Raw genomic sequence first — 13,909 nt, forward strand, 5'->3', positions numbered from 1 at the left:
AAAGAAAGAAAGAAAGAAAGAAAGAAAGAAAGAAAGAAAGAAAGAAACGATGCATTATGTATCTTTTTTCCATGTGGTTTCCCTGAACTAGGCTGTAAAGTAGGTGTTCTAAGCACTTATCATCTAGCCAGAAACTCAGCATGTGTGTTTCAGGGCTGGGAGTGGCGTGGGGAGAAAAGACGCCTAACTGAACTCTCTACAAGGAACATTATCTTCATTTACTTCCAGTGAATAACGTAACAGAGACCTGGCAAACCCAAAACTGAAAATGTACATGAATAAGGTTAGCAGCCAAGACAAAGCCCCTAACAATACCATGTAATCCGTACGTTATAAGAACCCGAACGGCTTCAGGAGGTGCTAATGGAAAAGTCTCTGTGGCATGCCCACCTGAATGTCGGTGTGCGTGTGTACGTGGGACTCTGTGGCTGGGAAGGGCACATGTTTCCACCCACGACCAGATAAAACAGAAGCAAGGAGGTGGCGGACCAATCGAGCCCATGTATAAGAAGAGGGGCTGGGAGGAGGGCAGAAAGTCAATACACCTAGGAAGCCGGATCCTTCTTTACTAGGCCTGCCGGCCCGGCTTCCCCGGTTCTCTGTCAGAGTCCACTAAGGAGCGTGGGCTCTGTCTTGCAAAGGAACTGTCTCGGACATCATTTCCACCTGTATGCCATAGAATCAAATCCATCCGACTTCCTCCTTTTGCTAAATCCTTGAGATGCTGCCTATAAATTCAAAGAATTTCAAGCACCAACAGAAACCCCCACCCCTACCCCCAGAACACAGTAGTTCTGAACATCTGTTGTTTACAAGGGTGCAGGCTGAGAGCTGCCAGACTTGTTCCACAACCTCTCCTTCAACACAGAGGCTGCTAGGGAGGGATGTCTGAACTTCATGCAAGGATGCCCTGTCTCGACCGCTTAAGGAGAAATCAGCAAACACAGCTCAGCATCCTACCGTTGAAGATAATCCTACTTTGTTCGATTCATTTTCTAATCCTGGTTCTTTAACCAGCTGTACCCAAAATATGTTAAGAAGCAGAGTTGTGCTCATTGATCTTCCCTGAGTCAAAAACCCGAGGGGGCAATGATCCAGTGATTGGTGGCGATGTAAAAGGACAGGAGGTAGCAGAAAGGATGATCCTTTTTCAACTCTGAAAAATCCAAACCCTCCTTTTTTCTCATTCTCCCTAAATCCTTCATTAACACTGAGTTCTTCCCATATGACTCTGTGTCTCTTCCCAGCATGATACTTCAGCACAGCGAAGGAATCAGATATTAAAGTCTTTACTTCAATTAACTTGGGACCAAATCTAATTGAGAACATAACTGCTATCTTTTACCTTTCCCTGCCTAAGCCAAGTACGAGTCCCTCCCGAGTAATCTACCTTCCCTCCCTTCCCGGTGACTATTAGAACCTGCCGTAGCCGGGGTCCTATTTTTAGATTCATGTGCCCATGCGCATATGTGTTCTTATTATTCTCTGTCAGCCTGTCTGATGTTCCCCATTTCAATTATGAAAAGTCCTTACGGCAGAGTCTGTCTTTTCTTCTTATCTTGTAAACCCTCCCACTTAACGCAGTCAGCTCCCAATAAAGAGGACATGCCTTTTGCCTTTAAAAGGGACCGGGATCAAAGTCAATTCATTTAATTGGCTGTGAACTCCTGAAAATTAAAGATCCTTCGAACCAGACACACATTGCTTCCTGTGTCTACCACGGAATTATTATGGGACTTACGAGAGCCAAGAAAACAAATACTGAAAGTTCCCTGCACCCCAGCACTGTTGTTAAGGGACATGATCAGCGGTGTCTGGCTCCAGCAAGCGGAAAGCCTGAGGTGTGTCCTGCTAGCATTCCAATGGCAGAGCCTGGGAGACACAGGAAGCCCTCGGGAGTCTCTAGCATCCTCCCAACTGCTCATTAAAGCATGTTTTGCTCCCAACTGCCCTCTATCATTCCCTACCCTGAAAGGATGATACAAAGCCATGTATGCAGAAGTGTAGGCGCTTCTGTTTGGCCTCATGAGACAGCCCAGTAAACCACAATCTGTTATGCTCACGACTGAGGCTTGTACTGCACTGGTCGGCTGGTACGGAGGGCAGCCACGGCATGAGCTGACCAGGACTGGCACGTTTTCATCCAGCCGCTTGCAGTCGGGACCTCAGCACATACCTTTATGGAAACCCAACAATTTGCCAATTAGACATCAGAGGGGAGATAAATTTCCTCCTCTTGATGATTATGAGCCCGGATATATAAGGAACATGCCAGGGTTAACTACCTGGTTCAACGTAGCTCATGACACCTTGTGAACATGACAGCTTACAAGACAAAACGTGCAATTGCTTGAGTTTTTATAGGAACTGGACGTACAATTATGTAGAGTCACCTAACTGCATAGTTTCTGCCCAATGCAGCCATATCATAAAAATCAGGAGGGAGGATGAGTTCTGTCATTCCCAAAGACCCACACACAGGGGTCTCTGAGGAAAAGGGAGACGGACAGGATACTACCTAGGGCCAGGCTTAAGAATGCTTCACTCTGCACAGGGACTACACAGTGAATCTCATCCACCAAGGTTTTACCTGGGATAACTATGTTCAGTCCCATCTCCTGAGGACAAGAGCAGCCACTGCTATTTACATGTGCTAAGTGCTGTCCCAAGGTCTCCACCTTAATTCCCTTACTCAGCAGAACAACTCCATGAGGCAGGCACTGTTATTACCCTGAATTTACAGACAAGGAAACTGAGGCAACCAAGAACCTTCATCTAGAATCATCCAGCTGGTAAGTGGGAAATCCAGGATTGCAAACCCAGGAAATGTGGTTCCAGAACCAGGGATCTTGACCTCCATGTTACCCTCCTTCTGTGGTCATGATAATTACATGAGTTACCATTTTTTTGAGCATCTAGTAAGTTATAGGCACTAGGCTAGTGCTTCACATATACTATGTCTAACCCTTAAACAACTCTTCAAGGTGAATATTACTCTCTACATTTCATAGATGAGTGAACTGAAGCTAAAAGGGGTTAAGTGACTTGCTCAAGGTCACAGGGCTATAAGTGGAAGAGACAGGATTCAGACCCAAATGTGTCTGGATTAAAGCTCTCAACTTTAAAAATAAACAAATAAAAAACAATAAAGCTCTTAGCTTTTACTACTAAGTCATAACGCCTCCCAAAGAGCTTTCAAATGAATTCTTTCTCTGTTCCAAAGACTATCCAGCACCCTGTCTTGCTGACCTCCACCCTGCCCCCCCAAATTGCCTTCTTGTGTCTCTTCTATCCTGCTTTGTCCATGTGTGAGGAGACTTCCCAAGTCTTCCGAAAAGGATCCAACCACCACCTAAGTTCTGTACGGACTAGGCCAGCACGACATTCACCAGGGGACCTTGTGTTGGTTTCTAAATAAAGGCGGCCTGAGCCATGGCAAAGGGAAGCTCAATACCAGATGCTACATCTGGACAAAATCTTCCCCGAGGGAACAAACAGCTCCCAAATATGTCCTGGTCCCAGGAAGTGAGGGGTTGTCCCTTCTGGCAGCTTCATGCTTCCTCCTCCCTCCCTCCTCAGAGTCAGCCAGTACTCGAGGAGGAACTTTCTGGTCCACCACCCTTTTCTGATTTGCAATCACAGCTATAACAATCTCCATGGCCAACTGACTCTGCTTTTCAACCCAATGCTATTCTGTGAGGCTGATGAACAACTCTGAAGTTAACTCCAGGAAAAATGCATCGACGGGAGGTGACGTAACTGCAGAAATACTGTGCACAAATACTGGGCCCAAGGCCAAGAACATGGACTCTACAAGAATTTCTCTCTAATTAATTGTGTACCTAACCTCCCACTGAAAGGCATATTGCAGGTTGAATGTCTACCAGATTCCTGAGATACCTGGGTCCTGCTCCCTCATCTCCCTTCCCATGGTTGCACAACTCATGATCAGCCAAATAAGCGGGTTTACTTTCCAAGTGTATCTCTTTAATGTCCTGCTAATTTCATGTTAGTGAGAATAGGATATTGTCTTGCTCCTATCCCCAACCTAGCTCAATGCCTTGTCCTCAAAATGTGTACTGAATGAATGCACAAATAAATATATCTTTTAAATCACTTTTCATTCTCTGCAATCTGAGTACCACCGACAATACAAAGGATGTTTCCCCCCTTTTCCTCCTAAACCCTTAATGTTGGAAATCAGACCATCACCTCTCTATGAACATGCCCAAGTATCTACCCACACAACCCAGACTTCAGCCCTGAACACAGCCCAGATCTTTAGCCCTGAACACAGCCATTCATTTTCTGTCAATGTCTGCAAGTTTCAGCTTCAATATCCCTCCACTATCTTAAACTTAACATCCAAAAACCAAATTTCTCACATTGTAGCCCTTCAAAAACAACTCTTCCTAACTTTGGTATTTCTATTAAAGGCACCATTAATCTACCAGTCACCCAAGTCCAAAAGAAACTTCACAACCCTCTTTCTTTTGTGCCTCCAAGCTCACTTGAAACCTGAATCCCATCTGTCAGCAATTCCTGTAGCTTCTTCCTGCACCAGGTGTTTTCCATCTGTCTCTAGACTATACTCCAGGAGTGTAGGGGGGCAGTATCCTTCTTGCCTGGCATGTGTCTGTCACATGGGATACATACTTGTTAAATGGTCCGAAGGATCAATTTCTGTTCTTTTCATTCCTACCATCCCACCCTAATTTAGATCCTTATTATCTACTGTGGCAACGGGTTTCACTGTCTCAAGTTTCCAGTCCTTTAGCAATTCACCACCATTAAGGTTAAGGTTAAGCTTCTGTAAGAAGAGCTCATATCTCAGCTTGGACACTAGCTGTTCAAACCTTCAGTGGTTTCCAGTGTCTATTGCATAGCGCCAAATCTTCATCGAAAGTCAAGACCCTCTACTATATGGTCCTATCTACCGTTGTCCAATTCCTCTGTACACAATTGTTAACCAGTCCACTTGCTGCACCCCGAAAAGCACCTTGTACTTTCCTCCCGCTGTGCCCCTCCCTGCCTACAACATCCTCTCCCTCCCTCTTTCCCTCTCCATCCATCAAAATCCTGTCCATTTTCTTCAATGTCTGGTTCAAATGCCATTTCCTTTCTGGAAGTTCCCTGACCATACCAACTGTGCCACATCCCTTCTGTAGCACATACTTGGTCCTTACCACATGTTGCCTTATACTGAAGATGTGTTATTGTATTCGGGGACAAGTTATCCCTGACCGGACTATAAACTCATCTGGGAAAGAACCACTACTTCTACTTCTTTGGATCTCCCCCCTCTAAGAGTCTAGAACAATACCTTAAAAATATTCAACAAATATTTGTTGTTGAGGAAAAGGAAAAGCTGGAAGAAAGAAAAGATGTTGGCTGTGGGTTTTAAAGTAGCATAAGGTCTCTGGAAAGAACACAGCAGGATAGCAGCAATGTAGGAGTATTCCTCTAAAGATTCGACAGGAAAAAAAAAATAAAAGAAAGAACTGAGCTATTAAAAGTAGGAGATCAAAACCAAGTGAGCTATGACTGAAAGGTAATTTACAGCAAGTCTATATAAGAAGAAAAAAAACCACAGCCAACGCATTATCAATTAGAGTCCTGCTGGGCAATATTAACACAGATTCCACTTAAAAGAGACAATCAAAGGCTCAGCAACAAATAGGAATACATTTATACTCTTCAAGGAGCCAAAGAAAATGCAAGAACATCTTCCCTAGGAAGACTTCCGACCCTCACATAGTATTTTATCTCTGCTCTTAATCAAACCAGGCGGATAGAATTTCAGACATGAGCAGGGTTCACCCACAATTCAAAGGGATGGCGGAAGCCATGTTCCCTATCTTAAACAAAGCAGAATACGGTAGAATCAAATCAACGCTAGGTAGCTGTATCTGCAGCATGTCTCGCTCTTTCTGTGGGGGAAGGGGAAGAGAAGGAGTGTGATGGGACCGCAGGGTCAGACTTTGCAAAGGAGTCAGAGCTGTGAGGGCTTTAATGAGGGTGTTTGCACAGAGCACAGTGCGGGAGAGGACAAAAGGTGAGCAGGAGCAAAGCAGAAGAGGAAGCAAAGCCCAAGAGTGACAGGCTAATGGCTTCCAGGGTAAGAAGTTGTCCAAAGGAAGAAGAAAAAGGCAGCTCAGCAATGTTTGTCCCTAAATGCAGTCACTTAAAACTGTAACCGAATACCCAACCAACCCGAGTGTGAGAGGCTGAAATCGAGCCAGGCTGAGAAACTGGCCTGGAAAAGGGCGGGGTGGGTCCATGTAGACAGACTTCGGCCCTGGCCACCCTACCCCAGGCCGACTTGAAGAGTTTCCACGGCCCTGGGAGCGTCTGTCCGGGGCTGCCTCGGCAGCTGCTCTCCTGGCAGCGCAGGGAGACAAATCCATGGCATGGCTGGGCCAACAGCTGCTACAGCTCCGGGGGAGGTGACGAGTGCCCGCTGAGACGCTCTGGGCAGAGAATGAACTATTCTAGGGATCAGCCCGAGAGTCAGCAAAATCGAGGCTACACTCCACCGGCGGAATGAAAATACAGTACAACTGCCACTCCAGAGACCCAGGAAACCCACAGCCCTTCTTCTGTCCCAGCTTCTCTCACTCGGAGTGCTTCTTGCCCTCACGTTTCTATTTCCGAGGGCACGACTTCGGGTCAAGCCCATGTTAACCTTAGGCTCACTGCCATACCTTCTTAACAGGCCTCCGGCTTCCCCGTCTCTCTCCTCCGATTGATCTGTGGTGTTGCCATAGTTACCTTCCCAAAGCACGGCCATAATTAGGTTCCTTGCTCAAAAACTATCAGTGGCTCCCCACGCTTACAGAATAAACCCTGTCGCCTGGCACTCCCGGACCACTATGATCAGGCCCCTACCAACTTTTCCAGGCTTATTTCACGATTGCATTTATTATTCCTGTTCTTCAGCAAAACAGATGAGTTACCCACCAGCCTTGTTTTTTCAACTGTTCCTTCTACCTAATATGCTTCCTTCCTCCATCTTTCTATCTTCCTTCTATAACTTCTGCGTTGTCTCAATTGAATTCAGCTCACAGGACCAGCACCTAGCACTTGCACTTGTATTTTCCCATTTCCCAACCACTGAACTTCACCTTTGTGAAGCCCCGCCCAGTCTGCAACCTGAAGAGATGTCTATTCTCTATGCACTGTAGCACTTTGTATGGATGGGTGGACATGGTCTTTGATAGACGATATGGCAAGGCTGCGAATAGTCCCTCCACCATGTTTCCTCTTCTCCTGTATGAACAGAAACTGTACCTTCTGGTCTCCCCACACAAGAACCCAGAGGGCTCACTATCATGCTATCACATCAAACCTGAACTCCTCGGCCTGCCTGCCCAAGAGCCATTATTTGGGGTCTACCCCCCTTATCTAACCTTATTTTCCACTGCTTTTGAAACGATCTGCATTCTCATGATGTTTTGCTCAGACCTCCACTGAAGGTTTCACGTGGCATTGTTCCCATGTCTCTCTTCCCTGTTAGCCAGGATTCCAGAGTGTACCTTAGCCCCCAGAGGAATCAGCACAGAGCACAGCACCCAGTAGGTACTTAAAAGGGGTTTGGTGGGTAAGCAGACTGTCACTGAGGATAAGATCAGACAGGAAGCTATTAAAGCAAACTAGCCATCAAGTGACAGCAAAAGGAGTGGAGAAGTCCCCCTCTTACACGCTCTTAGAGCTCCTTGTACTTCTGTTCCACAACACTTAGCTCAACTCATCTAATTGTGTGATCTGTTTAACGTCCGTGTCCTCATCCTGTGTAAGTACCCTGCACCAGAGGCAGCGCTTGATCCTGGCTATAGCCCAAGGCACCATGTCTGGCCTGAAGGAGTTCAAGGAATGTGCCCTGGACATTTGTTGAAGGAATGGAAAAGAAACGTCCTTTTAACGAAGCTGGACCCCTCCCTCGTCCCTGTACCCCCTCAGCAGCCAACACTCCCGCTTCCCTCTGGCCGGCAAGCGCTGTCCTCTGCTACACAAACCTACCTTCAAAGCCTCGCCTACCTTTAAAGTCCCACTTGCTTCATGAAAACTCTCCTGACTGTTCCAGATCCTTTATCTATCTCTGATGATTTATCTCTGACCTCCCATCACATCTATATTCTACACAAAACCAATGATTTCTTAATGAGATCATTATTGCTTTGCTCTCTAGTTGCTTCTGGTATTAAAAATCTTTTCTCCCCAGCCAGATATGGCCCCCTGTAGAGACACACGATTAACTTCCCTTGTATCATCCAATGCCTGTACAATACAGAGTACACAGATGGCTCTTAATAAATACTCACTGGTTGTTTGGGGGAAGATGAAGCCAGGTACCAGCTTTATGAGAAGGGAAATCAATTCTTCCAAAACACCCTATTCCTTGTATGTGATCTTCATCAGAGCAATTCAGCTGACTTAGAGATGAGCACATCTGTACTTTAATTTATAGTAAATATGTCTTGAAGCTGAAAATATGATAGTACTAAAAATCAAATGCTATTTTAAACTTAGGAGCAGCTTACCAACAGAATAAATCCAACTTTGAGTCATTTTTCTAAGGCAAATGATTTCTCTCCCAAATCTTCATTTATCATATACTAAAATAACATTTTATTCTCTCAGGATTGCTTATTATAAAGAGAATAGGACTTGGGAAAGATAAGGAGCTCTGAGGACAAAACATCTGGAGGAAATTCTCATTCTGGCTCATACTGAGGGTGTCATCTATTCTCCTCAAACTTAGCCTCCATATTCACTGCTCAAAGCTGGTTTGTAAAGGATAATTTGTGTCCCAAATTATTAGAGTGATAAACAAAAATAGGAAATGGGGGAAAACAAGATATACTTGGCATCAGTTCCTACATTCATTCATTCATTTACTCATCCAATAATGTTTAGTGAGCATCTATTATATGCCACATATTAGACTAGGCACTGTGGGAGGCTGTAAAATGAATCAGAAAAGCTTACACTGTCCACTAAGGGAAGAAAATGAAAGGCAGACAGTACTGAATGCCCTAATAAAAGAACAAATAAAATACTGTAAGAATTCAGAAAAGAGAGAACATTCTTTCCTCTGGGAGAATCAAGAAATTTTCTTGGAACATGATGCATCTGAGATGGGTCTCAAAACATAGATATGTCTTTGACATGCAGAGATGTGAAGAACGGGAACCTAAGTTCAAATAACAGGATGGGCAAAGGCCCATTGGAGTTAATCTTCTATTTGGCTAAGGTACAGTAGAGGGGGGGAAAAAAAACCAGGAAATAAGGTTAGAAAATTAGTCAGGGCCAAATGTAGAGGGGCTTGAAGAACAAGCCAAGGCATGTACACCTTTGTGAATAGAGCAGAACTTCTCAAACTTTAAAGTGCATACCAATCACCTGAGTCTCCTGTCAGGGTGGATCTGGGGATGAGACCGGAGATTCTGCATCTCCAACATCCTAAGTGGTGCCAATATTGGGAGACCACACCTTGAACATCAAGAACATAGACAGTGGGAAGCCATTGCACAGAGAACCCACCCGATCTCCAATGTGTTCCAGGAAGGCTATATCTGGTAAGAGTGGATCGGGCAGACTGGAATGGGGAGAAGCCATTTCTGGACCCCAACACTGGTTGTTTGTTAGAATCATCTGGAAAGCTTTTACACCATACTGTTACCCAGGCCCCACTCCCAGAGATTCTGACTTAATTGCTCTGGAATGGGGCCCAGATTTCAGCATTTTTAAAAAGTTCTCCAGAGAATTCTAATGTGAAGCCAGAGTTGAGAACCTCTGCTGTGGATGATACAGTGAGTAATGTGATCATTCAGACAAGGATGATGATCTAAACTAGGGCAATGGCAGTGAGGACAGAGTGAAAGGGACACTTGCATAAAATGCTACACAAGGAACAGACCGTGTGAGCAGTGAGTCAGATGTATGGTGACAGCATCATTCATTTCTTCCAGTTAAAGACAGTTTGGTCAATTGGTTAAGAACACAGACTCTGGAGGGCGCCTGGGTGGCTCAGTCGTTAAGCGTCTGCCTTCGGCTCAGGTCATGGTCCCAGGGTCCTGGGCTCAAGCCCCGCATCGGGCTCCCTGCTCAGTGGGAAGCCTGCTTCTCCCTCTCCCATTCCCCTGCTTGTGTTCCCTCTCTCGCTGTGTCTCCCTCTGTCACGCAAATAAATAAAATCTCTAAAAAAAAAAAAAAAAAAAAAAAGAAAAAAAACTCGGGGGCCACACTGCCTGGGTTTGATTCCCAGCTCTGCTATTGATTTACTAGAGGTGTGTGTGTGTGTGTGTGTGTGTGTGTGTGTGTGTGTGAGAGAGAGAGAGAGAGAGAGAGAGAGAGAGAGAGAGAGAAAGAGAGATCTTAGGCAATTTCCTTAACTTCTTTAGGATGCAGTTTCCTCATCTGTAAATTGAGAATACAACAATGACCAACATACAAACTTGTGGAGATTAAATGAGTTCTCATATATGTAAAACCCTTAGAACCATGTTTAGCACACAGGAAGTGCTCTGAAAGTGTTTGCTATTATTATTAGCACGGTCCACCACCTCTTGGGACCCCTCCAGGATCCTGACCTGCATATAGGACCCATCTGGAAAAGGAGAAGTCCTTGAGGGCTCTCAACCCTCAGCCAATTTGAAGTCCCCGGGGCACTCTGCATGAATGCACACAGATCTAGGTGGCACACCCCGCCTCACCCCCCTCCCCAGCCCCATTCCCAAGGTCCCTGCGAGAAACAGCCACAGGGTCCCTACTTGAACTGCTGGTCCTTGGTGCTGCGCGTCTTGGCCAGGAAGCGCTCGGCCAGCTTCTCCAGGTTGCGGGAGTAGTCCATCTCGATCTCTGCCTTCTTCCGGAAGAAGTCCTGCAGGTCCTGCAGCAGCTGCACCCGGAGCTCACACTGCTGGTCCAGGCATTTCATCTGCTCTGTGAGCTGGGCACGGATTTCTGCAAAAGAAACAAAGTCAGACCGTCAGATGGAGGTCCCTAAAAACAAAACGGAACAAAACAAAAACATACGGGGGCGCCTGGGTGGCTCAGTTGGTTAGGCGGCTGCCTTCAGCTCAGGTCGTGATCCTGGAGTCCCTGGATTGAGTCCCGCATCGGGCTCCCTGCTCGGCGGGGAGTCTGCTTCTCCCTCTGACCCTCCCCCCTCTCATGTGCTTGCTCTCTCTCATTCTCTCTCTAATAAATAAATAAAATCTTTAAAAAAATAAAATAAAAAAACAAACAAACAAACAAACAAAAACAAAAACATACGTACCCACATTTACCCCTTCCACTTAGGAACTTAAAGCCTTTAATTTAAAAAAAAAAAAAAAAGGGCGCCTGGGTGGCTCAGTTGTTTAGGCGACTGCTTTCGGCTCAGGTCATGATCCTGGAGTCCCTGGATCGAGTCCCGCATCGGGCTCCCTGCTCGGCAGGGAGCCTGCTTCTCCCTCTGACCCTCCCCCGTCTCATGTGCTCTCTCTCTCTCATTCTCTCTGTCTCAAATAAATAAATAAAATCTTTAAAAAATAAATAAATAAATAAATAAATAAATAAATAAATAAATAAATAAAAAAAAAAGGCTCGAGCTTAAAATGGCCATATGATATGAGGCATCTCCAAAAACTCCACCAACTCTTTTGGGCCTACTAAGAAACTGGAACCAAGAATCTGCTGGATCATTTCCAAACCCGGGGAAGGAGCACTTATGTTATTATGCCTTTCCTTGTGTCTGCTCTAAATTCATTCCCAAATCACAGAGTCATAACGATGCTCTCTGTCTATGCTACGTGATGCATGGGGGTGGGGGGTGGGGGGTGCTCTCTGTCTATGCTACGTGATGCATGGGGGTGGGGGGTGGTAGGGAGATCTAGACGTTTCATCCGAGCTGTGGATAAGTCAGGGGCAAACCCAGGATCAGAGCTATGATGTTGCAAGTTTTGCCGACCACTCTTACGAATCAATGACGCTGGGCAAATGGTGCATTTAGCTTTGCCTTGAAGTAGCTAGGCATCCATAATCTACCCTTATCTTCATTTTTGCCTCTGTTTTCACCCATATCAGAATGTAGCACAAGTATCTGGTCCTTTATGGGTGATCTCGAGGGATCTGTAAGTACAGTTCTCACCCTCTTCGTCCCCATGCCTCCCCCTTGCCAACCATCAATGCCAATCAGGCCTACAGTAACCTCACCTGAACTGAAACTGAGCCCCGGAGGATTGTTTCAAGCAGACAGAAGGCTGAGCAGAAAAGCCGCCTACCTCATCACTCATCAAAGCTCCCTTGTTCTGTGTTTTTTGGGAGTCTGATTACAAGGGTGTTGGGGGAAGATGTGCTGAGGGCAATGTCAGGCATCTAGCTCTTGCCAGAGATTTCTGGGCCTCTTAAAGGCAACAGCCCTTGTCAAGACTATTCCTAGAGGCATCTATCCCCCTTCCACCTATTGGTAGATAGAAGTAGAAGTCGGCAGTAGTAGCCACTGGATGGGCGGACTGTGGGTGGAGAGCGCATTCACAATGCTCATTGATATTACTTACAACTTGCCCATTAAGGAAGAATCAGGGCATCTTAGGGCAAAAAGGCTCTCCAGTCAGTTCCAGATTTGCAAGAGGATGTGGGTGGGTAATGGGGCTGTCCGCCCCCTCGGAGTCACCTATAACTCACATAAGACTTTGCCTCAATAATCTCACTAACCAGGAGAGCAGAAGAGAACACGGTAGAATGCATTATGCCCACCCTCCACCAAAAAAAGAGGGGTCTAGGCAAATTCCCATGATCAGAGGTAGGCCACTCCAGGGTTGCCCTGGCCAAGGAATTAGCACTTCCTAGGTAGCCTCTGAAATATGTGAACTAATCTAAGAAGCCCCCAAGCACATACGTACCCACATTTACCTCATTTACCCCTTCCACTTAGTCAGGAACTTAAAGCCAACACAGACCCGCACCCTGACTTTCCCAGGTGCCTCAAGTGGGTAATACAAAGTGCACCCCACTCTCAGGCATCCCCTGAGGGACCCTGAGGGAAAGGGTTACTGAACACCCTTCATGGGGCTTTATATGCATCATCTCATCTCATCTCATCTCCACAACTAGTCCATCAGCTATCCCCAATTATCCTGATGGCACAGGTAAGAAAAATGAAATAAGACCTGTTAAGTCATTTACCAAAGGGTCATACAACTAGGTGCAAGTGAGGCTGAAGCTAGATGAAGGTTAGTCTAACTTGCCAAAGAGGTTGACTGTTGGCCAGGGAAACAAGAGAAACAGAACACAAGTCTGGAGTCTCTGGAAGTATTTCTGGGTAAATTACAGTTTCTATGGCTCCCACCCATGGAACATCCCCTTCTCCACCTTCTAGCTGAGAAGTGATTCTGAATCAAGTTTGGACTAGCCCACTGACTCGATAACTAGCCCATGTTTCAACTAGCTCACAACTGGGCTGGGTCCCTTCCCTGCTTCCTCAATCTACTCTACTCTACAGGGCAGCTTTGGAGGAAGTGTTTTTTCTTGTCCCAGGAGCACACCCTGAGGTCTGCCAGTATGCCCAGAGGGCAGGGAAAGTGAAAAAGCAATGATACCCCTACCTGATCCAGGAAAAGAAGAGTCTCTGCTAATAGATACCACCTGCTACTGTGGTTGATTTGTCATCCCCTCCACTGAGCATCTCCCCTCCCTGGCAGCCTAGAAGGAGAAGCCTCCCTGGCTTCTATTCTCAGGGCATCCACGCAGACATGTAAGGGAGACTCCAACCACCCCCATCTCTAGGCTTGCAGCTCCAAGACAGAATGGCTGTTCTGTCCAGCACAAAATGTGCTGCTTCAGACTTTTGCTGTTGCTGCTGCAAAGACAAACAATGGTCCCCAAGAAGGCAGCTGTGCCAGCCCCAGTCCTCTGTCCATGCACA

The 13,909-nt window shown here is 46.1% G+C and overlaps 1 protein-coding gene across 2 annotated transcripts in view; it reads right to left on the bottom strand.

Annotated features, from left to right (window-relative positions):
• The window catches only part of SRGAP2 (SLIT-ROBO Rho GTPase activating protein 2), a 225,494-nt gene that overhangs the window by 128,294 nt on the left and 83,291 nt on the right, over positions 1-13,909 (bottom strand). For both annotated transcript variants that reach the window (XM_021686556.2, XM_021686555.2), the window contains exon 2: positions 10,773-10,965. In XM_021686556.2, the coding sequence (XP_021542231.1) occupies positions 10,773-10,965 (193 nt within the window). The remainder of the gene's footprint in view (positions 1-10,772; positions 10,966-13,909) is intronic.

The sequence above is a fragment of the Neomonachus schauinslandi genome, chromosome 6 (genome assembly GCF_002201575.2).
Source record: "Neomonachus schauinslandi chromosome 6, ASM220157v2, whole genome shotgun sequence".
Lineage (NCBI taxonomy): Eukaryota > Metazoa > Chordata > Mammalia > Carnivora > Phocidae > Neomonachus > Neomonachus schauinslandi.